This window comes from Lichenostomus cassidix, chromosome 1Aa, assembly GCF_008360975.1.
Source record: "Lichenostomus cassidix isolate B80296 chromosome 1Aa, HeHo_3.0, whole genome shotgun sequence".
In the NCBI taxonomy this organism is placed as follows: Eukaryota; Metazoa; Chordata; class Aves; order Passeriformes; family Meliphagidae; genus Lichenostomus; species Lichenostomus cassidix.
In genome coordinates, this window is record NC_139480.1 from 53,467,433 (window position 1) to 53,492,503 (window position 25,071).

Here is a 25,071-nt window from a genome sequence, read left to right on the forward strand (position 1 = left end):
TGTTGGGTTCCAGCACAGCCCTTTGTTGTGTCCCTGTGCATCTGGCACTGCCCACCATCCCTGAGCAGGGTTTGGGGACTCCAGCACAGCCCCCCAGCACGTCCTGTTCCTTCCTCAAGGCCCCTTCAACCAGGATCATTTTTTGGGGTGGAGGCACCCAAACCCAGCAGAATTGGCTTTAACCAGTTTGGGGAATCTCCCCTCTCCCTTCACTGAATTCCCAATACCAGAACCCAGCCTGAGGCTCAGCTCCCCACCCCTCAATCTCTCCAAGGAATGGGACTTGGGTTTCCCAATCCAGCCGGGCAGGAATGCTGTTCTCATTGTGTACCTTAATTGCTGTAATTGCTTAAGAAACAATTCAAAGAAATTAAAAAATGAAGAGACAACAAAGAAGAGCTGCCAGCTCCAACCAAGGGGTGCTGAACCCCCTTCTCAGTCATTTCCTTTTATTAACCACTGCAAATGGACCAATTAAAACCACATTGACACGGTTTTACTATTTTTAATCGAGTCATAAATACTTCAGGATAAAAAAGAACCTCTTTAACTCCAAAAACTCTTCCAGGAGATATTCAAGGTTTTCAAGATTTTAAGGCATTGCAGCCTCAACGGTGTCCAGACCTGGGAGAAAGCACTTCTCCCACCACTCCTGGAATTTCCTTCCCTGTCCCTCGCAGCTCTGGAAGGTCTCTGTGGGAACCTGAATCGTTTCTGCGCTTCAGCACACGACTTTGAGAGGAGCGGGGTCCGCTCTACCCAAGGCGCATGCGCACAATGCCGCCATATTTGGAAGGACAAGCAAGCCACCACAGGCTCGCCATCTTTGGTGTGGCGCTATATACTTCTTCCCTTCGTCGCCATCTTGTGTGCTGGCAGAAGCCACTTCCTGCTGAGTCGCCATCTTTGGTGTGGCACCATTGAGGCTACGCTCCTTATAGAAGCGTCTGTCGGAGTGCCTGACCCTGACCCGGGACAGGCTGCCGTTCTACCTGACCCTGACCCGGGACAGGCTGCCGTTCTGCCTGACCCTGACCCGGGACAGGCTGCCGTTCTACCTGACCCTGACCCGGGACAGGCTGCCGTTCTACCTGACCCTGACCCGGGACAGGCTGCCGTTCTACCTGACCCTGACCCGGGACAGGCTGCCGTTCTACCTGACCCTGACCCGGGACAGGCTGCCGTTCTGCCTGACCCTGACCCTGACCCGGGACAGGCTGCCGTTCTGCCTGACCCTGACCCGGGACAGGCTGCCGTTCTGCCTGACCCTGACCCGGGACAGGCTGCCGTTCTGCCCCGATCCTGCCTGCCGTTGTACCTCCCGCAGCCGTACAAAAACTATCACTTTAGAAAAGACTGCAAGACAGCCAACGGCTTCAGAAACAACCGTGAAATTCGAGGGAAAGGCCATTTCCAAGAGAGATGCGTGGAGGAGGGAAGGCAGCGGGTGCTGCTCTGAGCTGAGCTGCTCACACCAAACCTCTGATCTGCAGCTTCCCACCTGAGACCAAAACTCCCCTTAGACCTCTGACGGCTACTCACAGTTCACCCTCGTCTTCCCTGACTGAGCAGGGAGGTGATGAAGGTTCTGCCAATGCCAGTTTTTGTTTCGTAGTGCAGGCAAATGCACGTTCAGCGCGGTTCTGTGTGTGGTCTCTGTGTTATACGAGTTGTTTGTAAATATGTGGGTTGTGGTCTGTGTGTGCGGCTGAGGAGGAGATTTCTGAGTTGAAATTTAGGTTCCCTGTACTGTACTTGAGACTATAACATAAATCACCACTTGCAGAGCCCTTTGCAAACACAGCCTTCCCACAGAGCCAGCAGCTGGCTGGCATCCAGTCTTTTAAATGGTAAATAAACAAAGATCTGGGAGCAAGCCAGTGTGACTGCCACGACACAATTCAGTGCTCCAGCGAGCCAATTCTTGTCTTGATAAGGTGCTTCCAGCTATACTTTGTTAGAACACCACCTACCGTGCATTTGCCTTGTGTCACCTGAACCCCTAGAAGGACACGAGGAGCCTTGGCAGGAGCAGGGATACATAGGAGCATCCAGGGAACAGGAGGGGACAGGGCTGACCCCACTTGTCAGGATAAGGTGCAGCCAGGGACTGCCCAGCTGACCTCTGACTGAGCCCAAGATCAGCTTCAGCAGGCAATGTCAAACTCCCTCCTCAGTTTCTTCAGTAGAACTCGTATTTGCATGGTAGTACAATCATATCTCTGAGCCTTGTTAGTTCCTAGTTTTTGACACAGTCAGAATCTGATAAAAAACTTTGTAGATGTACATCCAGCAAAAGAGTTTTTCCCTTTACTGACTGTTGCTCAGGTCCTTAATCTCTTAGCAAACAAACCATCATCATCATTATCATAATGATCATCATCACTTTTTTTCCAATTTCACGTCTTTCATCACCTCTTTTCCAGTCTCATGTCTATCAGCTCTGGCCTGGAATCAGATTATTCTTATATCACAGACTGCCAGGTGGTGAACATTAATTTGCTCAAAAGTTTTTCCTGTGTCTTGCAGCACACAAATCCTGATGGCAGACCATTTTGCCTGAAATTATTGACTAATGTGATCTCAATTCACAGAATTCTCTCAAATTGTCCACTGGAAATTTTATTTCCCAGGTTCAACACTTTCCCAGATCACCTTCCACAGCTTTCTTGGGAAATATGTCCTTTACTTGCCTCATGCCTTACTCTGAAGCATTTGGTAGCCAAGACAGGATGGTGGAGCAGCATTTTGCATGATTGCTGTACCCTGCAAATATTTAATCTATTGAGCATTTTGATTCCTATTAGATGAAAGGATTTACAACACTGATTAGACTTTCCATTAAAGTCAGCATCAGGTTTTGGGTTTTTCCCCCTTAATGAAAGTCTTCAAAAACTGCCCAACCCTGAAACAACTTGGTAGATTTTGTAAAACTGCCTTCATTCCAGTATGAAAGATGTTACCTGAGTAGCTCTTGACCATATGACATAATATATATTACACACTATATATGCTTCATATTACATATATATATATTTATTATTTATATTTATATATTATTACGTATGTATCATACACACACACACACATATATATAAACATCTATATGCAATATAAAATGACAAAATAGAAGTAATTATGATCAATCATTCCTCTACATTTTAGATCAATTTCTACTCTTAGTTTCATACACATACAATTTTTCCACTGACTTGGTGGATCAAGTGCAACATTTTTTTGTTTATGATTCTCTGACTTTTTCAACTTGCTTTTTAAGTTTTGATAAGGAAGGTAAGCAGAGAGTTTAAACTATCTGCCTGTGGTAGATCATTGTATTATCAATTTTATGACTGTTAACACAGGCATAGCCTGCAGCAAGGAGAAGATCCCAGTTACAACAGGGTTTCTATAAAAGGACACTAAAGAACCATTGAGAAAGTGAAGAATTCATATTTTAAATTCATGGTTAAGGGCCAATAAGTCTCCTAGTTGTCCAGTTACACCTGGGAAGACCAGGGTTTTTCATTTTGGAGGAAATTCTGTAGCTTTAAATGTCTCTCTTTTTCAAAAACTGTAAGAAAAATAAGTCTTTCTAGATGTATTTTGTAAAATACATCCCTGAGAGAATACTGATTACTGTAGAGAAAAAAAAAAAGAATTGAGCATGTTTTTTTAATAGGTGAAATAATTTCAGTACATGTAAGTATTTGGAAATGCTGTGTTGAAATGTTTGTTTCTGCAGTTGTTGGAACAGAATCTTTCTTCCCTATTGAAAGCTGTTATTGCTGTTTTTTTTTCCAAGAAATGCAATTACAGAAATTGATTTGTATATGCAAAATGTTTATGTTTTGATGAACACCCTTTTTCTAATTACAAAATAGGTGACATTTTGCATATCACCTACCATGTAAAACCTCCAAGAATCCTGATTTTCCCCCTCAGATTTCTCAGTAGAGCCCGAGGCCCCTGAAGAGACACCTTATAAATAGAAAAAGTTATTCATATCCATAAATCACCAAAGAAATTCTACCTGCAGGATCTAGAACTCTTAGGGGATACTTTTGCCAGTTCCTAGCACTCCAAATTCACTGGGGCTGGTTTAAACAATGAAATTATTAGAACAATGATGGATTTTAGTTTTTCTGATCAGTGTTTAAGCCTTGAACAGTACATTTCAAGATCTTTTCTGCAGCCAGCATGGAGTGAGCTGGTTCTGCACAGAGAAAGGGAAGCACAGATTTTCAGGTCATAGCAGAACTCCAGAGGCTAAGGATTGTAAAAGACAGCCCTTCAGGACTCATAGCTTGTAAAAACAGCAAGTTTCCTGAAAAAGAAACACATGTATGTTCAAGGTAGCTACCCATAATCAGCAGATACTTGAAAACAGTAGCATTAATCCCTTTTTGCCTCCAGAATGGAGATGATAATCCCAGCTGTTGCATGATGGATAAAATACGAATGTATTCATCAGTGCTTGTGATCCATGGGCATGTAACAGTAAAAGCTCCACAGGATCCTGAAGAAAGTAGGGAATGAACTATTCTGCATCTAGGATTAGGGTTACATGATTTTTTGAATAATTGCACGTGATGCAATTATTGTGAAGGATGAAAGAGACTATTGAAAACCAGATCACTTGCTGAGAAAAAGGCAGGATCTTGTGAGAAGTGGAATTTGTGATCATCTAATTAAGAAATACTATCCCTACACTGAAGGGGTCTGTGCTTCAAGTTTGCAAGTAACCTAATTCCTAGTATTTCTGAACTTGTCCTTGTTTAGTCCAGGAGATCACTGATGGCAAATTCCTGAGCCAAGTGAGAGAGGAGCCAGTGAGAACAGAGGCTCCACTGGACTCCCCACTCCTGGACAAGGAAGGGCTCCCTGGGCCTTTGCTGCAGTGACCATGAGATGATGGAGACCCTGAGAGCAGTGAGAGGGACAAAATGCAACCTCACCACCCTGAAGAGAGACTGGGCTTGGACTTCTTCGAGGATTTTCCCAGAACAGTTCCACGGGATAAGGCTCTGGAGGGAAGATGGCTCAAGAAAGCTGGCTAGTGTTCAGCAATCACCTCCTCCAAACTTGAGTTGTCCATTCTGACAAGGCAAAAGATAGGCAAAAATACATGGATAAACGAGGGGATCCATGGAGAAACTAGAGGGTTCTAGAGCAGAAGAAGGAAAGTTCATTTCCTTCTAAAAAGGAAGCATAGGGAGGGTGGAAGCAAAGGTGTGTAATTTGGGGGGAATAAAAAGACACTGTCCAATCACTCAGGGATTATGTAAGGAAAACCAAAGGAAATGCCAAAAGGAAATGAATCTGGTGAAGGGTGTCAAAGGCAAAAAGGAGCACTTGTGTAAGTAAATGGGTGACAAAAAGGATCATTAGGGAAAATGGGAGCCCACTGCCAAATGATACAGAGGATGTGGTGACACAGGATGTGAAAAAGACTGAGGTAGCAAATCCACCTTTCCCTCAGCCTTCAGGGATCCCAGAGCCCTGAGCCCGAGAGAAAGGCTGTAACACAGAAGATGTAGCCTTGGTGGAACAGGACCTGGCCAAGGAATACTCAGGCAAACTGGACATGCACGAGTCCAGGGGCTTTGATGGGATGCATCCATAAGGGCTGAGGGAGCTGGCAGATGTCACTGCAAGGCAACTCTTGATACACTTTGATCGTGGCAAATGGGAGAAGGCTTGGAGGGAAGCAAGTGTCACTCCTGTCCTCAGTGTGGGCAAGAAGAAAGACCAAAGGAATTAGGGGCCAGTCAGCCTCACCCAGATCCATGGGAAAGTTATGGAGCAACTAATCTTGGATTTCCAGACACGTGAAGGACAAGAAGGTGGGTGGGAGCAGCCAGGGTGGATTCACCCATGGCATCTCTCCCAGGAGGAAAGGCAAAGAGAGCTGGGATTGTTGAGAAGGCTCAGGAAAATCATCTGAAGGGAGAGTGCAAAGAGGACAGAGCCAGGCTTTCTCCTGTGGTGTCCAGTGAGAGGACCAGAGGCAGTGGCCACAAATTGGAATTATTTTGGAAATTGCTTTTTTACAGTGAGGCTGACTCCCAGTAAAAACAGAGAGGCTGTGGAGTCTCCATCCTTGGAGCAGATTGCCTCCAGCAATCCCTGCCAATCCCAACCAACCCGTGATTCTGTACTGTTCTAAGTTCTATAAAATAGTCATTTATAACTAGGTCATAGTAAGTATTCAGAAAATGTAGACAGGCAGAAATTACTTTCCACATGCAACAGGTAAAATTTTTATGAGTTGGTGGATTACTTTCTTCCAATATAATTTTTGAAAATACTTTGAACACTGAAGCAGAGGAAATGTATTATAAATTGTCAGCAAGAAAAGGAAAAATTGTCACTGTTGAGCAGCTAGCAGAGTAATGAAGGCACCAGTTCTCAGTGGCAAGAAGGAATGACCTTTATTGTTTTGATTTCATCACATATATAGAGTTCTCAAAAGTCACCCAGATTGGTCAGTCAGAAGCCTTCCCCCAGGCCTGATTGGCCAGGCCTGCACTGCCCAAGTTCTGGGACACTGTTCCAACAACATCCAAACTTTATTTATAAAACACAAGAAAATTTCTCATGGGAAAAACCTGTGCTAGCCACAAAAAATGATATAACTCTACAATTCTTACATTTTTTCATATTAAAATAAAAGAAGACCTTCACTTTAATTGTAAGAGCTACCAAAGAATTGTTCAGAAGTGGAGATCAGGAGGGTGGATAAAGTGAAAAACAAAGAGGACCATGGCCTTGAGAGTTCAGGTATACAGCGAAGTAAGGCAAAACTTTGTGTGTGGAGAAACACAGGTTTTTTTCTTACCTGTGGAGAAAATGGAGAAGTCCATGTGCCTGATGCTCCATTTCAGACATCAATCTCGTAGAAAATGATGGATACAAGCAAGAAGTGATATGGGGGGAATGTTGAATAAGGATGGGCTGCTGGAACTGCAAAAGAGAGCAGAAGCATCACCAAAATGACACTTGTGGAGGCTGCACAGAAACCGGGAGAAGGACAGGGAAAAGGAAGAAGACACAGACAAGAAGCCGAGAGATCCACGGGCAGTGGCAGAGAAATGAGACAGCAGGGGTGAAAGCTAAACACCCTGGGGGGTGCGAACTGCAGGGAATGAAAGTGCCGGCCTGTGAGCAGTGGAAAGCAATAGGAGTGACCACACCAAATCACGCACCGCACACCCCGTCAGAAACACCGCAGACCCGCTCAGAGAGGTTCGCACTCCCCCGGAGCACCCGCCCCACGAACCCGCCGGGGCACCCGCCCGCCTGCGCGCCCCCGCGCACCCCCGGCGCCGCGCACACGCACGCGGGGCCGCGCACACGGACAGACGGGCACGGACAGGCGGCCGGGGAGCGCCCGGGCTATGCCGGGCTATGCCGTGCTCCCGAACCGCAGAATGAGCCGCGGTGGAACGGGGCCACAAGGATCGCCGAGTCAGCTCCTGGCTCTGCACAGGATCGCTCCCAACAATGCCACCTGTGCCTCAGAGCGGTGTCCAAGCGCTCCCGGAGCTCCGGCAGCCTTGGGGCCGAGGCCACCTCCTTGAGGAGCCTGTTCAGTGTCCCACCTTCCCCCGATATCCAGCCCGACCCTCCTCTGACACAGCTCCAGCCATTCCCTCGTGTCCTGTCCCTGGTCACCACAGAGCAGAGATAGGAGCTGTCCCTCCGCTTCCCCTCACGAAGAAGTTGTAGACGGCGATGAGTTGTAGACTGTAGATTCTCGTGCCGAGCCGAGCCGAGCCGAGCCGAGCCGAGCCGAGCCGAGCCGAGCCGAGCCGAGCCGAGCCGACACTGGACGCGCACCCGACACCGCCCGCCCGCTGCCGGCGCGGCGCCTTTAAATGCTAATGAGGCGGCGCGCGTGCCGCGCCGGCCCCCGCTGACAGTGTTAAAACTTCGGCGGGGCCATTTTGGGGGCAGTAAGACCGAGCGCGGCCGAGCACCCAACACCTCCGCCCGGCACCATGAGCGAGGCGCCGGAGACCAGCGCCGCCAGCCCCGCGCCCGCCGCACCGCCTGCCCCGGCCGCGGCTCCCGCGCCGCCCGCGCCCGCCGCCCCGGACGCCGGTCCCAAGAGCCCCGTCAGCGCCGCCGCTCCGGGTGCGGCTGTTGCCGAAGCGGCCCCCGGCGCCGCCGCCACCGCCACAACCGCGGCGGCTGAGTCGGAGAAGAAAGTGCTGGGTGAGTAGCGGCCCCGCTCCCAACTCGGAGGCGCACCTGCGGCGGGGCAGGGGGTTCGCCCACGGCCGCCGCCCGCTGCCCGGCCCGGCGCTCGCCCCCCCGCCCCCGGCGGTGAGTCAAGCCGGGCCTCCTCCTCCTCCCCCCGGGCCGGGGCAGCCGCGCGGCGCCGGTCGTGACGCGCTGGGGAGCTGGGCGGGAGCGCGGGTGCGCCTTGTCGCCCCGGAGCGTGCGGGACAGCGAGTGCGGCTCGGCCGGGCTCAGCCTCCTCCCGGCACCTGCCGGCGGCATGTACCCCGGGAAGGGCTGCTGCTAAACCTTCTGTGCCTCTTGAGTATTAAGGTCCTGGCACAACTTTTCTATCTGTAGAGAATGTTGCTTCAATAACGCTTCCAGGCTTAGTGGCGTTTGTTTTGGTTGAGTTTTTTTGGGGGGCGGGGTTTAGTTTCTACTTTACTATCAGTAAAAAAGGCAAACAAAATGCTATGTTGCTATTTCTGTGCTCGAGCCCGGTGCGGAGCAATTGTGGCTCTGTTTCATTGTGCTTAAATAGGATCAACCTGTTGAAAAGGACAAGACTTCAATGTACAGGCTGCTGCAGATAGGCATCTACTGTTTATAGCTGTGTAACTTCCGAGAGTTTGATAAAGGCAGAGTTGAAGCTGGCTAATAGTGTAGAGTCCCAGACTTCCCTGAGGATAAACAGGACCTTGTCTTCTGAAGGGTAAGAGTGAGATCTTGCTGCAACAGAGAGAGGAGCCAGGTAGAGGATCTCTCTAGAGTGGTGTTAGGAAGAATTCTAGAAGAAAAGATTAGAGGCACAGCTTATGTGATTCTTTTCCCCCCATTACCTCATTTGTCAGTAAATTAGTACACAGGAATCAGCACATCCATATCTGCTGGTATAAATGGCTGCTTCTTGCCCTAATGTAGCTTGTTTCATTCTTGGTAGTGTTTTTACCTTGTTCACCTGTTCCTTTTGCTTGGAGAGAAGGGGTGGGAGGAAGTGAAGGTAGAAGTGCCTTTCCTGAACTAGCAGGAAAATGAAAACCACCATGGTGATGGCTTTACACAATGGCCCTATTGCTAGGCAAGCTTTTTATTGGGAATTATGTGGAAGATAATTGTAAATGCTAACTGTAAATGGACTTACATTCAAGTCCACCTCAAATGTCCCTGCTAGTGGTCAGCTGTGTAATTATGTTCACATAAGCCTCCTTTTGCAAAGATCCCATTAGAAGCAAAGTCTTACGCTTGCTCGGGACATTCAGATGTCTGACTTCTAGGAATATGGGTAAAGGTTACTCAGCTTTGTCTTTTCTCCTGGTCACAGGAAGCCTGGCTCTCCTTGTTAAAAGGCTATTTTGTCATGGGTAGGAGTGGCTCACGATTGTTTCCTCTGATAGCATCAGAGTACAGCATTTTGTAGAAATATGTGGGCTTCCACTTGCTGGTGGGATGCACGTCAGCACATCAACTGCCTTCTGTGACTCCTCAGTTTAACTGGTTACTGTGCTTCTCTCTGGGGTTGTCCTCCTCCTTGCCTGGTTTCCCAGTGCCATGGCCTCGTGGATGTTCAGTGTCATGCTGTTGTCTGAGGTTATTTTGGCCTATAGTAATACTTAGGGGAGACTGTAAATGTTTGCAGGGCATAGTATTTCTCTGATACACTGTCTTAGGGGAATATATTGGAGTGTCCCCCCTGGAAAAATGTTGTTTTTAAACTCTGTGCATACTCATGCATTCAGCAGCAGCCAGCTGGCCACATGGTGAGTTTTGACTGCCTCTCCTTCCACCAGCCTCTTGACCCCTCTGAGGGTTTTTGTCATGCTTCCTAGGCTTCTTCCTAATCTGGTTCAAGTAGACAAACAGATTCCAAAGCTATTTTGCAGGGGAGGGAAAGTGAGATGTTGATGAAAACAGTGCTGCTGGCATTGTTTCTTAAAGCAGCTGAAACCTGCAGGCACCTGTTGCTGTGCTCCCCCAGCCCCTCCTGTTGAGTTGTGTGAGTGCAGGGAGCTCTAGTAGCCAATGCCTTTATGGTAGCAGGATGTGTCTGTATGTGGTGATGTCCCTATGAAACTAAACCCAAAAGCACAGCTATAAATACTGATGCTTAAGACTGTGTACTGAATCAGTATTGGGCAGTGGAATGATGTTTTTCTGTCCCTGTAAACAAGAATTCTTGGCAATGTATGTTGTATTAAGCAGAGCCCTTTTTTCTAGGTAATGTTTCAGGCTTAACATGACTTTGCTGCTTCTAAATAAGAATATTTTCTTCTAAAAAGTGTATGAATGAAGACCAAATCCTTCACTCCTAAAAGTGCCACGAGAGATGGCCTGTTATTGAAAGTAATCACAGCAGCAGTGCTACATGGGCTGCTGCTGTCAGACATTCTTACTTGAGAGATGTATGAGAATGGCATGGCTGCATGAGACCAAAGGTCTGTCTGGCCCTGTCATCTTCTTGTGAATATTTAGGGAAGAATACAGGGATAGAGCAGACGAAGGTAACAATTTACAGTGTGGTCTTGCCTCTAGCAGAGTGGCTTGGACTTCTAAACTGGAGATTCTCTACTCTGTTTTCCTTTTAATTGCCTCTTGGTTTCCTGCCACCCCCAAAACATGTATGTGAGTTTTTAGCAAACTGTAGGTGACTAAACCCTTTTCAAGTAAGTGTTGCAGAGGTTGCTTAGGTAGTTGTCATCAAGCTGTGTTAACAACTGTTAACTTGTAGAGGCCAAAACTCTCCCTTTTTACAAGAGGTTTGAAAAGTACAAGTTTGTGGTGTCCACCCAGTTGCTGTGAGGTAAGGAGGGGTTGAACTGCCTCCATAACTGAGTTCCTCCTACACATTCCTGTAAGTTGGGGGAACAGGTTTTGCCAGATCCTGTAGGACTCTGCAGTGTGGCTTCTAAGTGGGTGCTGTTTTAGTATGGAGACAGGAGCTTGCCTTGATCCTGGAAGTCATGGAACATGAAGTTGGTCACTTTGTAACTAAGCAATCACAGATCATCTTAGAAGTAGGAATATCTTAAAAAGAGTATTGTGTGATCTTACATGGTTAGTGTGATGCTGGCAATGCAAGAAAGAGCTTTTACAGAATAAGGATGTGTTGCCTTTCCACTTGAGAGGGTTGCATAGTACTTGATACTGCTTCTTTGGGCAGTTCTGGTTTCCAAGGAAGAAAGAAGGGTAACTGTAAGAGAGGAATTTTAAACAGCTTCCTTCAGTTATGTCTCATGTCTAGCTACTAAGCTAAAGAGAACTGATGAATGGCAGTGGGATTTTCAGCTTTGATGCTCATTTCTGGGATAAGGAATAAAATAAAGGGATTGGATGGTCAGTTGTGGAAAAAGAGCTAGGCTTTGTGCTGTGTGGTAAGCTCTTGGCTGAAGAACAGTGTAGTAAAGCACTGCATTAGAATAAACAGAACTGGGAGATGAAGGCACACTTTGAATGCTAAGAGAACAGACTAAGTCTGGTTGCGACTTCCTATGCAATTATAGAAGTATTTTTATAACATTATTGCAGGTTATGTTTTAGATTAACTTCTTTAACTTTCTTTGCAGCCACCAAAGTTCTTGGCACAGTCAAGTGGTTCAATGTCAGAAATGGATATGGCTTTATCAACAGGTATGTTTAAATTCTGATAGTTGTATTAATGCTGTACTAAGCTTCATGGTACAGGTGACAGGCCATGTATTACTAATTGCAACAGAGGCCTGAGGACCTGACTACAAGTTTATGCAGTTGATAGTCACCTTAGGCCAGACACTCAAACTTCCTTGAACACCTCAGCCCCCAATCAAATGTTATGTGTATGAGGAGAAAACAGAAAGGGTCAAACTCATTACTCAGACTGGGTCTGTTTTCTGTTTCATATGCTTACTTCTACTACTCTCTTAATGAGCTGCATATTTAGTGACTGCCTGGCTTTTTTTGAAGGCCTGAGAAAGGTAGAAAGATGAGGGGAAATATTTTCAGGTGAACTTTTAAGTGTTAACTGAGGGATCCACAGAATCCCTCCTGTGGATACTCAGTGAGATTCTCTGATAGTTTCTCACTGAAAATCTGCCAGGCCTGGGTTTCACAGAAATTCTCTTTGTATCTCTTGGTTTTTTTCCTCTTCTCTGGGCACAAGTCTCTGAATGACATTGAGAATCCAAACAGCTGTAGGTGAGATTGATCACACTGCAACCTTAGGTGCAGAAGACCCATGCTTCCAAGTTATTGGAGGAAACTGGCTTTTGAGGATGGATATCTTTAGGGTTGAGTGGCTTAAATGTCTTGCGTGCTTCTTGAGGAATGAAACTTTTGCATGCTGAGCTCTTGTCTTCCAAGAAATATACCTGGCAAGTTATTTCACTCTGCAAATCCTTGAGCTGTTGCACATCAGGTAGATTTGGGTAAGTTGGACAGTGCAGAAAGGGGCAGAAGACCCCATCTTCATAGATCTGAAGACAGTTGTGGTGTGCTGTTAGTCTCTGGTGCTTATTATCCAGTTTTACATAAGCTTAGAAGAAAAGTTTTAATTAGAAAGTACTCTTAAAATCTCTAATAGCAGTTGCTGTAAGAGCCTTCAGCTGGTTATGGTGTAGTAACTTGTTAGCTTTCTTCCTAACATGAAGCCTACTGTTGCTTCAGTTCAGGACAAGAAGTTTTGGATTATGTGTTATCTTCACAAACTCTTTGACCCACCTGTTCTGTTTGCAGAGAAGGAATTGAGTGAACAGATGGCAGGCTTAGGCTCTTTCTTATTGTATGGGAACAGAGATTCAAGGTCTCAGACTTATCTTTACATTTTGCATGTGGAAGCCTGAGCTCTCTGGCGTAATCCAGAAAACCTCACATTCATGTCTGGGTCCTCCTCCTGTGGACTCTCGTAACACCTCTTGTGCCTGGTTGCTTTGAGTTTCACTGAAAGGAGATCTCTGTTAACAGCTGTGGCCAGTCCTTTTGATAGTCTTGTTTGACCTCTGGGGTAACAGCTCAGATTGCAGTCCCTCTGGAAGTGTTTTTGGGGAGTTAAAATAATGAAAAACAAGCAGTCAAGTCATCAACTCTGCTCTGCATAAAAAGAAAACACTGAATGTTTGCCAGAATGTTGCAGAGAACCTCCCCCGTCCTCTCATGCTTTTGAAGGCTAGGGAGTCCTTTCTGTCCTCAAGCAAGTGACCACAGAATTTCAGAGCAGGGTTTTGGTAGCATAGGCTGAGACAGAATGTATGGAATTCAGGGCATGTGCTAGAGGCTGAGAGAAGGAGGGTTTCACTTGAAAATCCAGGAATTTCTAGTTAAGTCTCTTTAGTCTAAACTCTTACGACTTCTCACTTTCTTTTCACAGAAATGATACCAAAGAAGATGTGTTTGTTCATCAGGTAAGATAGCAGTAATTGTGGTTAGAGATGTGTACTATGATAGGTTTCTAATGCAGCTTCCTGCAATAGCTACCCAACCTTATCCTAGCTTCTTCTTATAATATTTACTGCAGATAACTTGAGTGGATGTATGTTGAAATTTTCAGGGAGAGATATTAGATTGTTTTCCTTCTCTCTGAAGAGCTAGGTATTTTAACCCTTCTTAACCCTTTTTTGTCTGCTCCAATTTGAGCACTAAAGGTGTTTTCTTGGTGTGGTTTTAGTTTTGTTTGGCTGTCTCCCCTTGGTGAGGTGACTCCTCTGTTTGTGAATACCTTGCTACTTGTTGTCTGTCCTTCCCCCATTTCCTCACGCTCCTTGTCTTTTGTTTCTTCCTACCCTCTTCACTTGCAGGTCTATTCTGTCTGCCCTCCCTGGTATTGGAGAGAAAGTGATCTAGTCTGGCTCTTGACCAGCCTGGGTTGCCATCAGCTGTTTCTGCACGAGGCAGCTGCTCTTAGGAAGAAGAGGAGGAAGGCTGTGTGCCAAGCGTGCCCAAGCATAGAGAGCTTGCCTAGAGGCTTGTTATTGGTTAACTTTCCTTGAGCTGTCAGGAGGAGGCTGTTCTAAGTTTATACTGTGACTCTCAGGTTGCAGGCAAATAATGGCAAGACAGAGGATGCTGTCTCTGTGCTGATGTCAAGTGATCAGTTGGCTTAGATCTGGTTTTGCATCATTCACCAGGAAATGCAGCCTCACCTCTAGAGTTTGTCCCGTCTAAAATGTCTGCAGGCTCATGTGATCCTTGAAAGCATGAACCTTCTCTGTGGCATAAGTGACAGCATTTTGTCAAATATAAGTAGGAAACAACTACCCAGAGCTGGTTGCAGAGGATCAGGATACGTGCATGTGTCCTCAGTTGATGAGTCAACACTGAGAGTTAGTTTAGTTCCTGTGTCTAGATGACTCAATAGGCTGTGGTAACTGCGGTAACAGTGGTAACTGTTTCTCTGCCTCATAGGGTGTGCACCCATTATCTGAAACTGGCTGAAGCTGGGAGGGAATGAGTCTAGTGCCTGTAATGAGTGAAGATGATGTTGGGAAGTATTCACAGTATACATTCCTGGTTCAGTTGGTGGACTTGAGAACAAGAGCTGTTAACACATACATTAATTTTTAATAGTCCTTTTCCTTCCTTAGCGACCTGTGCTGTGTGTGTGCTGACACATCTGTGGTCTGATGGGATTGTGTCCAGAGGAGGGTGGAGAGAGTTCTAGTAAGAGAAACATGTTCTGGATAGGCAGCACTGTAAAACTGCCCCAAAGACAAATGAGGTCTCCTTGATACCTGTGAGACAATGTCCTGGAAATTGTGCTGATGACAGATAACAAGGATCAGTGTTGTTCTGCTTGGGAAGGCTGCCAGCTGAGACCCAAACAGAAAGCTAGTGTTATCTGTGCTGTTTGGTCTCCTTCACCTGTAGAGAAGATTATTCACCTAAATGTAAGCTGGTGGGTGTGGGTGGAGGTGGGCACTTTACATCTCCTGTGGCTAAAGTCCTTTTGGGGTGAGCACAGAGCAAAACTGGCTTTGTATCAGAAATACCACATCACGTGCAGGCCTGTATGGGATTAACCCTCTTGGCAGGCTGAGTGTGGCAGAGTAGATGCTTCTAGTGCTGCTCTGGTTTGGCTGCAGTTGAATGTTCCTCATCTTGTACATGGAGGTGCTCACTCCCAGAGCCTGGGACGTTCTGGCCAGAGCTCCTGATGGGGCCATCTGATGAGGGAGGCAAATCCATGCTGTGAGCAAACATTCTGCCTCTGCACTGATAGTGCCTGCTCTGCCCCTCCTTCCTGCCTGGGAGGGGCTGGATTACAGGCCTAATCCCTTCAGAATAAGGCTGACCTAGTTGAATAGACACAGCTTCCTCCCTGCCTCCCCTGCATGCATCTGCACGGGGAGGGAACGGGAACGGGCCGATCTCATGATTGGAATGGGGGTTAGTACTTGGTGTCCAGCTATTGGATGCTATTTATAACTAGTACAGATTAAAATGCTTTTCTTTTTAGGGCATGCATGGCTTGCTTTGAGTTAACCCTTTGTCTTGCAGGGGCCCCGGCCAATGTTTTTGGGAAGGGCACTTCTTCACCTTGCATCCCTGTCTGGTTGGTTGGTGCAAGGTGCTGTCCAGGGCACTGTGTCAGTCAGCTACAGGTGCAGTGAGCAAAGGGATCCATCTGCCTCACAGGCTGGAGTGTGTTTTGCAATTTAACACCAGGAAATGTGTCAGCAGCCGGAGAAGTTCCATTTAATTAGGTAGAGTTTAAACCAAGAAGCAGTGAGGAGGAGTTACTCTCTCTTTCTCTTCACTTCACTGGATGGTGTTGATTGTGCACTGCCTGGAGTACCTGCACCAGTAATGGGTTTAACAGATTCTGGCTATTACTGTGACAGTGCTGGATGTGCTGTTGATGTGCTGGTATGAGTGTACAGAAAGAACTCTTTCCAAAAAAACCCCTCAACAAGCTCTTGTAGCTGCCTGTTCATCAGTGTCCCCTTGGGAAAGGAAAGGCTTTGTTGATGAGTGCTCTCTGTTAATATGAAACATCTGTCTTCTTAACCAGAGAAGCTGGAGCCTGCAGGATGCTGGTAAACAGTAACAGGGAGAATAGTGCTCTCTCCCTTCTGGGTACACAGAGTAAAAGTCTTCATCAAGCTTAGAGCTTAGGCTTGTTAGAGGCTTATTTCAGCGATGTTTATCTGCAGCTGAAGTAGTAAAGCTGTATAGTTCCTGCTTGGATTTCTAGGATTTACTCGAAATTGTCCTGATTGCCTTTATAAAACAAGCTCCAGAGTAGTGCAGCCTCTATCTCCTATTGGGAATTACAGATCTGGATTCATAAGTTTCTGCCCATAAAGCTGGGAACATAACATATGGAATACTTTTGCTTTTATCTTCTCTTATGCTTTTTGAAGGATATTTGAGGAGCTTCATCAATCTTAAGTACACTCTCTGCTGAAAAGAAATTTGTTTGTCCTTTTTTCCTCTGCACTTACAAAGAAGGGGACGCAGTTTGAAATACACCTTATTGGCATCTCTGTCATATGCAAAGCACAAATCTTATGAGTTTTAGTCAGTTCTTTCAGTACAAATAGTACTAAACCATTAACTAAATCCTTAACTTCACTGCAGATTAAAGGTTTTAGCATTGGTATATAACCTTTATGGAAAAGCAAACACTTCTATCTGATTTTTAGAAATGGGACAGTTACACTAAAAGGTCAGCAGAAAGCAAACAAAGTTATATGACCTAATTGTGGAGTCTCTGCTTGCTAAAGTAATTCCCAAAGGAATTCACTTGAACAGCTCATTCTGTTTCTGTTTTGAAAAAAACCCAACCCCCTTGGGTTGTTTTTGCTTTGCTAGTAATAGTATGTACGTGCTTGCATCCTTCCTTAAGCTGATCAGGGATATTGCAGGTTATAGGGGAAGGTGTGGCAAGAAGCACATGCTGGTCTGTTGCCTGAAACACAAGAGATTGTATTCAGCAGCAAGGAAAATGTGTTTCCTAAACTAGTCAAGGTTAGTTTTAAACTGAATAAATTTTTCTTTTAGCTGGAAATACTTTTGGGCTGTTGTTGACTGAAAGAATATTGTTGCTATGCAAAATTAACAGCTCCACTGATGGTCCCTGTTTTTATTAAACTGCAGACAGATAAGACAACTGGCTCTTCTGTTTCTGCCCTACATCCCATTTCTTAAGCTGGATTTATGCCCTATGCTTCTCTGTACTGGTTCTGCTCCTCCCTCCTTCCTGCTACCTAAAGATTCCAGATCAGGAAACATAAAGTGAATTGGGCTTTAATGATCTAACATAAGTTAATCTTTCAGTAAGAAAATAGCTACTGGATTAGCTTGTACAATGCATGTCTTGGTCTTTTCTCCCTGGTATCTGGCAGTTTGTGAAGCCTTGCCTAATGAACAGACTGTAGGCTTGTCTTGCTGACAGCCTTTTGTGGAATCCTAGAAATACTCCAGAGTAGAAGTATCTGTAGCTGACAGACTGAAAATTGCTCCAGGAGGTTTGAGTGTTCCTGTGAGTCTGAGGAGGTGTACAACCAGTTTCAATCCAAACCCCTATTGTTATTTTTCTATAACTATAATAAAAGTATTGTTATTTATAGCTGTTATTGTACTTTGGCGTTTCTATCCAGGAGATGGCTAAGATTGCATTTGTCTGTTCTGGTACTATTCCTGTGTTTTTTACAGACTCACCTAATGTTTGGGGTCTCCTTTAAAATGCTTAAGTAAAATGCTAATTTATGTTACACTAGAGTTATAGTAAGTCTTTTCTATGAATTTACTATGAATTCTTTTCTATGAAGTTATTATGATTTGCTGTGTTACCATATAGTTAATGCTTCTTCTACAAAAATGCTCTGGGTCTTGAGTTCTCTTTAGATGGTCTACAGGTTTCTTAATGGCTGAAGGCAGAGGTCACACTTGCTCCTAGAGCTGCCTTGGTACAGCTTGGAGGAGATCGAACACTCAGTATGAATTCCATTCATGCAGAGATTTGTAATAATTTCCATATTTAGTGCACTGGACAGAGCAGATCCTGGGGCAGCAGCTGATTTATTAATTCATAAATAATGAGAAAAGAGTAAACCTTGAACTGAGTATTGGTGGGCCTGTGAAATAAAAGACATCTGTGTATTTGAAATATCTCAGTGTGGTGACCACTCTGGTGCACAAAATTGCAATTGTAGCAGAAAAATACTGCCCTTCCCTCATCCATGGAGCTGTAAATTTGTAAGATAAGTAACATAAAATAATATATTATGTATCTTTTTCCTTTCAAGACGGCGATAAAGAAAAACAATCCGCGGAAGTACCTGCGCAGCGTTGGTGATGGAGAGACTGTAGAATTTGATGTGGTTGAGGGAGAGAAGGTGAGAGATTATGGAACCTCAGGGTGTGGTCCAATAGAGTTAACATCACACATAACCTTAGCTGTATCTCTGGTGTCTGTCTGATGTGTTAATCCCTGGGTAGGTGGCATTCATACTGCTTTTTTGGGGGAGATCTGCTTCATTAATGCATATTTCTAGATATGTATCAAAACTCTACAAATAAATTGCATCCTAGTGCTTCTAGAATCTGTAGTTGTTACTTGATAGAATATTGAAGCCTACAGCCTACCCAGTCATTATTAACTGAGGCATATATTGCCCTGAAGAATTTGTCATGGAGTCTAGTAGCTTAATAACTGTAAGAACTTTCAAGTTCTTTACACTTCTACTTTCTTGAACGTTTTTTTGAGGGGTATGAGGTTTTCTTTTTTTTTGTCTCTGTATTCAGTTACTTCTTTCTTCCTCCTCTGAACTCAGCCTGTTGGATAGTATTCTAGTATCTTAACTCATGATGGTATCTCTTGCTTAAGTGGTTGGAATAACAGACCTGCTTTTGCACTATGTGGGTGAAAGGAATCACTGTATCTTGAAACTTACGCAAAAAAGCCTTGTTCCTGTTTCATCGTCTCCCTGTGGCTGGTTGTTCTTCTCACACCACCCTGGCTGCCTTTCTTTTGTCCTTTTAGGGTGCAGAAGCAGCTAATGTCACTGGTCCAGACGGAGTCCCCGTGGAAGGCAGCCGCTACGCTGCAGACCGGCGCCGCTATCGGCGGGGCTATTTTGGCCGACGCAGAGGACCACCTCGGAGTGTGAGTTCAGTTTGCCTTAACTGCTGCTGCCACACACGATACTGGCAGGGCTGTTTCTCACCTGACTGTCTGAAACACTTCTGACCATGCAGCATAGTTCTAATAAACTTTCAAGTTATGAAGTACAAAGCATCTTGACAAAAACAGAACAGATTGGTATTGCAAAGTGGATAAGTAGTATAAAGCTGTCATAAACTGAGAAGTGTAATTTTTCTTCTGAGTCTCTCGATTATACCTCAGATGCTACCTGTTACTACTTTCTATCCTAGTTCCTCTGCATATTTAGTTATTCTGATCAGTTTTATACATGAGAAAGCATCACAGGTGATTGTGTGGTTTTTTAATTGAATATGATGGTGGTGGTGGTTGAAATGGCTGTGTAGAATGGAAAGGATACCTGTCAAACTTAATGTAGAACACTAAGGGCTACAGCTTATGTTTCCTACTGGATCAGATGCAGAAGATGCACTTCTGTTTCTAGATTTCTTATTAAATTCCTTCTTCTAAAGGGAAGCGTAGTACACTGGGAACTGTAAGTGATACAACATTTTATAAAACAGACATTACTGATGGCTGGCATTTAAAACCCAAACCACAAAACAGAAAACCCAAACTGACATACAACTTTATCAATTAACAACTAAAGGGGAAAGATAACCATCTCTGCATCTCTGAAAGGATGAAAAGGCTGGGTGTGTAGAAAGTGTTTGCCATGAGGTAATATAGCTTTTCTGTCTTAAAATGTCTTTGGTTTTGTGGGGGTGCTCTGTGGAGTGGGGCTTTGTGTAGAATGTGAAGTGGTCTGTGGCAAGTTTCTGTCTGTCTGTGTTAGTTTTCCAAATTCAGAATTGTCCTGATCAATAGCTGCCTCTCCATAACGCCCCTTACAGTGCATTGTTGTGTATTGAAATGCACTAAATATGCACCAGAGAGGACTGTTGAGATCTCCACCTTTTTTTGGCAGACAGGGAGGAGGCATCATGAGGTAGCTTCTTAGTCTGTGAGGAATGGGGCAGCACTGTTGGGTCTTGTTTTGTCCTCATCTTTAATTCACCCAAATTAAAGCCTTTTGAGAATCTGCTGCTTCTTTTTACCCAATATGCTGGGGTTTCTGTACTGATACAGTGGGTTTGTGTTCAGGCCATTTGGGTTTATGGTTAATATACTGCCTGTCAAATATACCACTTCTGTTTTCTTTTGGTAACAGGGTGGTGAGGGAGAAATTAAGGATGGGGTCACAGAAGGAGGACAACTTCAGCAAGTGCACAGGACTCCTACCTATCGTCCCCGCTATCGCAGGTCTGTACATTACCTTTCCTCAGTTATTTGGATGCTTTTGTGTTCTACACAGGCTGTTAAGTGTGGGAACACCTATGCAAATGGTAGGAACAGTGAGAAGCATTTTAATTACTAGGAGAAATTTATTTCATGTGCTTGTATGTTTGGAGACATACTGCTTCAGAAAGGGCAAAGAATTCTTCGTATCCCATTTCTTCTCCTAACTGAGCATAAGTGAGTTGCAGGGTCCATGTCCTCCCAGCTTAACACTCATAATTTCCTGGACAAGTAATAATCCAAATCCTTGATCTGGGACAGTACTGGGGCTGCTGGTGTGGGAAAACTGTGTGTGAGCCGGTAATATGGACTTGCAGCCCAGGATGTGGGTGGCTTTCTGGGCTGCAGCATGGCCAGCGGGCTATGGGAGGTGACTGCCCAATACTCAAACAGGGCTTATAAGAAAGATGGGGATAAACAGTTTAGCAGGGCCTGTTGTGTTAGCATGAGGGGTAATGGTTTTAAGCTAAAAGAGGGTAGATTTAGAATAAAGGAAGGAAGGCATTTTTTTACTGTGAGTGTGGTAAGATGCTGAAACAGGTTGCCCAGAGAAGTGGTAGATGCTTCTTTCAAGGTTAGGTTGGATGGGGCTCTGAGCAATGTGATCTAGTTGAGGGGGGGTTGGATAAATGACCTGATTTGTCTGCCATTCACTCAGTTGCCTCTCTTAATCTTGGCCTCGTCTATCAAGTAGTTTATGAAGTTAAATTCCAACACTGAATTTAGAGATGAACTATGAAAATTATGTAATCCCCATGTTTTTCATGTGTATGTTCATTCAAAAACAAAAAGTAAGAGGTAAATAACAATGAAAGAGCAGGAACAAGCTGCATTTGATAGGGATAACAAGATTGTTCTTAATTGTAATGGCTGCCTGTTTCATGCAGGATCCATCCGCTTGGAATCTGGGTCTAGAACCACAAGCTTTCCACTTCTACTTTGAGCTGTTCTGTTTACAAATATTTGTATTCAATTTTGCTCTTTTATCTAGGGAAATGGGATACCACTGATGCTTGCTGCTTGTTGGCATCTGAGCTGAATAAATTTAATTCCGGGAAATCTTCATTAGCTTTGAGCAGTCAGAGATAGTACCATAGCAAGTACAGTGAGGCTTTTCCATGTCATGTGGTTGAATCACAGAGTGAGTAAGTTGTCCATGACTAATGGAAACTTGTGAATTTCTGATACATTTTTTCCTACAAGAGGAATGGTATATCCTATCAGTGCAACATGCTTCTGTTTGAGTTCACAGGTATTGCTTTTGTTTACAGACACTAGATCCAGTGACACTGGTGCTTTGTTAGGTTCCTTTGGAACAACTTACTGGCTTTTGGGACTAGGTAACTGTGGATTAGTTAACATGAATTTAGCTGTGTTTGGACAGTTTTCAAACATTATTTATACTGGAAATGAGGTGAAATACTCTTGTATACATCAAGAACATGGACTTGATAACTTAGTGTTGATGAGGTCCAGCTCACCTGTGATAGGTGCTGTGCTTTCCTAGATGGTTAAAGGGGAAACGTGAGGCAAAGGGCCAAGATCCAGGAATGGTTTGCAGGTAGAAGTGAGGAGGATTGCAAGGGCTGTACCATTAATAAGGAGTAAGACTGGACTTTTATGCAGTCATGCTAAAAGCTAACTTATCACAATCGGCCTGTGTGGCCACTAATGCCTTGTTTCTTCTCCTAGACAGCAATTCAAAGGGGCTAACTGCATTTTCATTGTGGGATAGACAGTAGAATATGGTGATGTAGCTTTAGCAATGAAGAGACACTCCCCCTTCCTTTCCTTTTCAACCATATGCCAGCCAAACCCCAAAGGGGTGGTTTGCTAACACTCAAAACTGTTGAGGATGATACTTGGTTATGGAAGGTTTTGCTGGGCTAAAATTACTTCAGTTACCCTTTTTTGGGCTTCTTTCATACTTAACTCCTCTTCCTGCCCGTCTGCAGAGGGCCCCCTCGCCCACGCCCTGCCCCAGCGACTGGAGAGGCTGAAAACAAGGAGAACCACCACGAGGCCAATGCCATGAGCCAGCAGCCGCTGCGCCGCGGCTATCGGCGCCCCTACAACTACCGGCGCCGACCGCGCTCAGCCAGCGCTCCAGCACAGGATGGCAAAGAGGTAGGGCCACCAAGCTGCTCAGAGCCATGAAGCACCTCTCCTGGGAGGAAAGCCTGGGGAAGCAAAGGCTTCGGGGTGACTTTAGTGTGGCCTTGCAGTGCCTGAAGGGAGCCTGCAGGAAGGATGGAGAGAGACTGTTGACAAGGGCCTGGAGTGACAGGACAAGGGGCAATGGCTTCACATTGACAGAGTATTGATTTGGATTGGATATTAGGAAGAAATTCTCCCCTGTGAGGGTGCTGAGGCCCTGGCACAGTTTGCCCAGAGAAGCTGTGGCTGCACCTGGATCCCTGGCAGTGTCCAAGGCCAGGCTGGATGGGACTCTGAGCAACCTGGGATAGTGGAAAGTGTCCCTGCCCATGGCAGGGGATTGCAACTGGATGATCTTCAAGGTTCCCTTCCAACCCAGACCATTTTGTGATTCTGTGTGGCAGAAACTGAGGTTTTAATGGCATGAATGCTGAAGACCTTAAGCCCTGTGTGAGCATTTATTAATTGTATTGTTTATGTGCTGAATAAGTCTGATGACCAAATCTGATGTGCTGATTTCCTTGCTTCTTCTGACCTTGGAGAATAAGCACCTTATCTTAAAAGGAACCAGCAGTGGGATAGGGATTGCTTCTGGATAGTTGTTAACTGAGGTCAGACTGTAACAACTGTTTTTGAAGTGGAAACAGTTGTGTTTTCCTTGCTTTCTCAAACCTTAACTCTGTATGAAGCATAAGAGATGCATTTGAAAGCTCTAGATCCCTTTTCTCAACTTTTTGAACCACAATTTCAGGAAGCTGTTTGCAAACACAGATTCTACTTTAATAAGGAAAGATTTTCTCATTCAGTGCCTCCTTCAGGTGTTCCCTTGACAGAATCTGCTGTGTAATACTCAGTTACAAGAAATACACTAAAATATAATGCTTTCTGGAAATTAATTTTTCTTGATTGTTTCAAACCCTGGGTTATGCTGGCTGTGCCACTGAATAGAGGAAGGGTGTAGAGGTCAGCCTTTGCCAATAACAAGAATTTGTTGTGTCTCAGACAAAGGTAACTGAAACACCTGCTGAAAATCCTGCTCCAGTGACAGAGCAGAGTGGTGCTGAGTAATGTCCGGCTCCCCAGGCACCTTTACCATTGCTCAGGTAAGGAATACAGATAGTTCCTGTTTTCCAGTGGAAGCAGTGTGTGTATGCTTCTAGGATTTTGGCTACATCCATCCCCTTATGTATGACTTGATATTTGTGATAAGTTCTGAGAATGCTGTATAGGCAAACCAAGATGTCGCTTTTCTCTTTTCTCCTCTGCCTCTGTGTCCATATTTGTCACTAAGTAAGTTTTGCTTGATAATTGATTTTCTTTTTCAGGAAGCTCTCTGTTCAAAATAGTAATAGCATCTGCTGATGCATTGTTTCACTTTAGGAAGATTCTGATTATGGACAGGATAAGTCAGTTGTGCTTATCCTGTCTAACTCTCTTTTTATCTTGCCCATTTAATGAGAAAATGAAACCTAAACTGCTTCTTTTTTTTAAATTTGGCTCTTCAACAGGTGTCGTAAAATTCAACTCAAAAGTAACACCAAAGAAACACACAAGCAATAAATTGTCAACAGTGATGATGAAAGCAAAGATTTGAAATACCAAAATGTAAAAGAAAACAAAATTTACCAGCAGCTGAGATCCAGGGAACGCCTACAAGATAGATGCATGAAGAGAGAAAGAGAGCGAGATTGAGAAAGAACAACCTCCCTAGTTTCAACAGCAACTGTGGGGCTTTTTGTTTTTTGGGTTTTTTTTCCCTAGAATTTCACTGTTTTGCTAGTATTGGTTTTTATTCAGTTTTTCTTTTGGTATCAAACTGAAAAGGGAAAAAAACCCAACCAAAGAACTAAAATTGAAATAAAATGCTTTTTTTTTATTGGATGCTGGTGCTAAACCTCCCAAGTGTGAGTTTTTTTTTCTTTCTGTGCCAGTCCTGTTCACTGCAGGACATGGGGAGGACAAACTTCCGCTTTCCTTGTTAAGATCTATTTGAAATGTGCAGCATGGGTGACGTTCCTCACAAATAAAAGTGATTTCAACTACCAAAAAAATCTGGGTTGGTATGTTTTTTCATGTTTGCTTTGAAAATAATTCATTATTTTAAATCTTGTTACTTCAACATTTATACATGAAAGAGAGCTGCCTCTTTGGTGTGTCTTGCTGGGAGGTACGTGACCATGGTTAGGTGGATATACTTCAGTACAAAACAACTTCTGCAAAGAAACTACACAACAAAAGCTATAAATTAACTGTCCCCTCTGCTCTCCTCGCTCAAATGA

At 44.7% G+C, this 25,071-nt stretch overlaps 1 protein-coding gene and 1 long non-coding RNA gene across 2 annotated transcripts; one reads left to right on the forward strand and one right to left on the reverse strand.

The window, feature by feature from the left end:
* Window positions 1-3,077: 3,077 nt before the first annotated feature.
* Window positions 3,078-7,785, reverse strand: LOC146443886 (uncharacterized). The gene is made up of 3 exons (XR_014849355.1): window positions 7,602-7,785; window positions 6,839-6,963; window positions 3,078-5,096 (listed from the first exon to the last, which is right to left on the reverse strand). It is a non-coding gene; the product is annotated as an uncharacterized LOC146443886 (long non-coding RNA).
* Window positions 7,786-7,932: 147 nt separating this feature from the next.
* On the forward strand, window positions 7,933-24,843 carry YBX3 (Y-box binding protein 3). The gene is made up of 9 exons (XM_085049021.1): window positions 7,933-8,217; window positions 11,787-11,850; window positions 13,562-13,595; window positions 18,441-18,530; window positions 19,178-19,300; window positions 20,508-20,599; window positions 22,591-22,762; window positions 23,795-23,895; window positions 24,301-24,843. The coding sequence occupies exons 1-8, from the start codon at window positions 8,001-8,003 to the stop codon at window positions 23,858-23,860; spliced, it is 858 nt and encodes a 285-aa protein (XP_084905147.1). The 5' UTR covers window positions 7,933-8,000; the 3' UTR covers window positions 23,861-23,895; window positions 24,301-24,843.
* Window positions 24,844-25,071: the final 228 nt, after the last annotated feature.

What these genes read in the sequence shown, in the direction of transcription:
- YBX3 (XM_085049021.1), top strand. Translation starts at nt 8,001, where the DNA reads ATGAGCGAGGCGCCGGAGACCAGCGCCGCCAGCCCCGCGCCCGCCGCA. An exon ending in TATCGTCCCCGCTATCGCAG is followed by an intron (nt 20,600 to 22,590) that starts GTCTGTACATTA and finishes GCCCGTCTGCAG; the next exon opens with AGGGCCCCCTCGCCCACGCC. An exon ending in CAGCACAGGATGGCAAAGAG is followed by an intron (nt 22,763 to 23,794) that starts GTAGGGCCACCA and finishes GTTGTGTCTCAG; the next exon opens with ACAAAGGTAACTGAAACACC.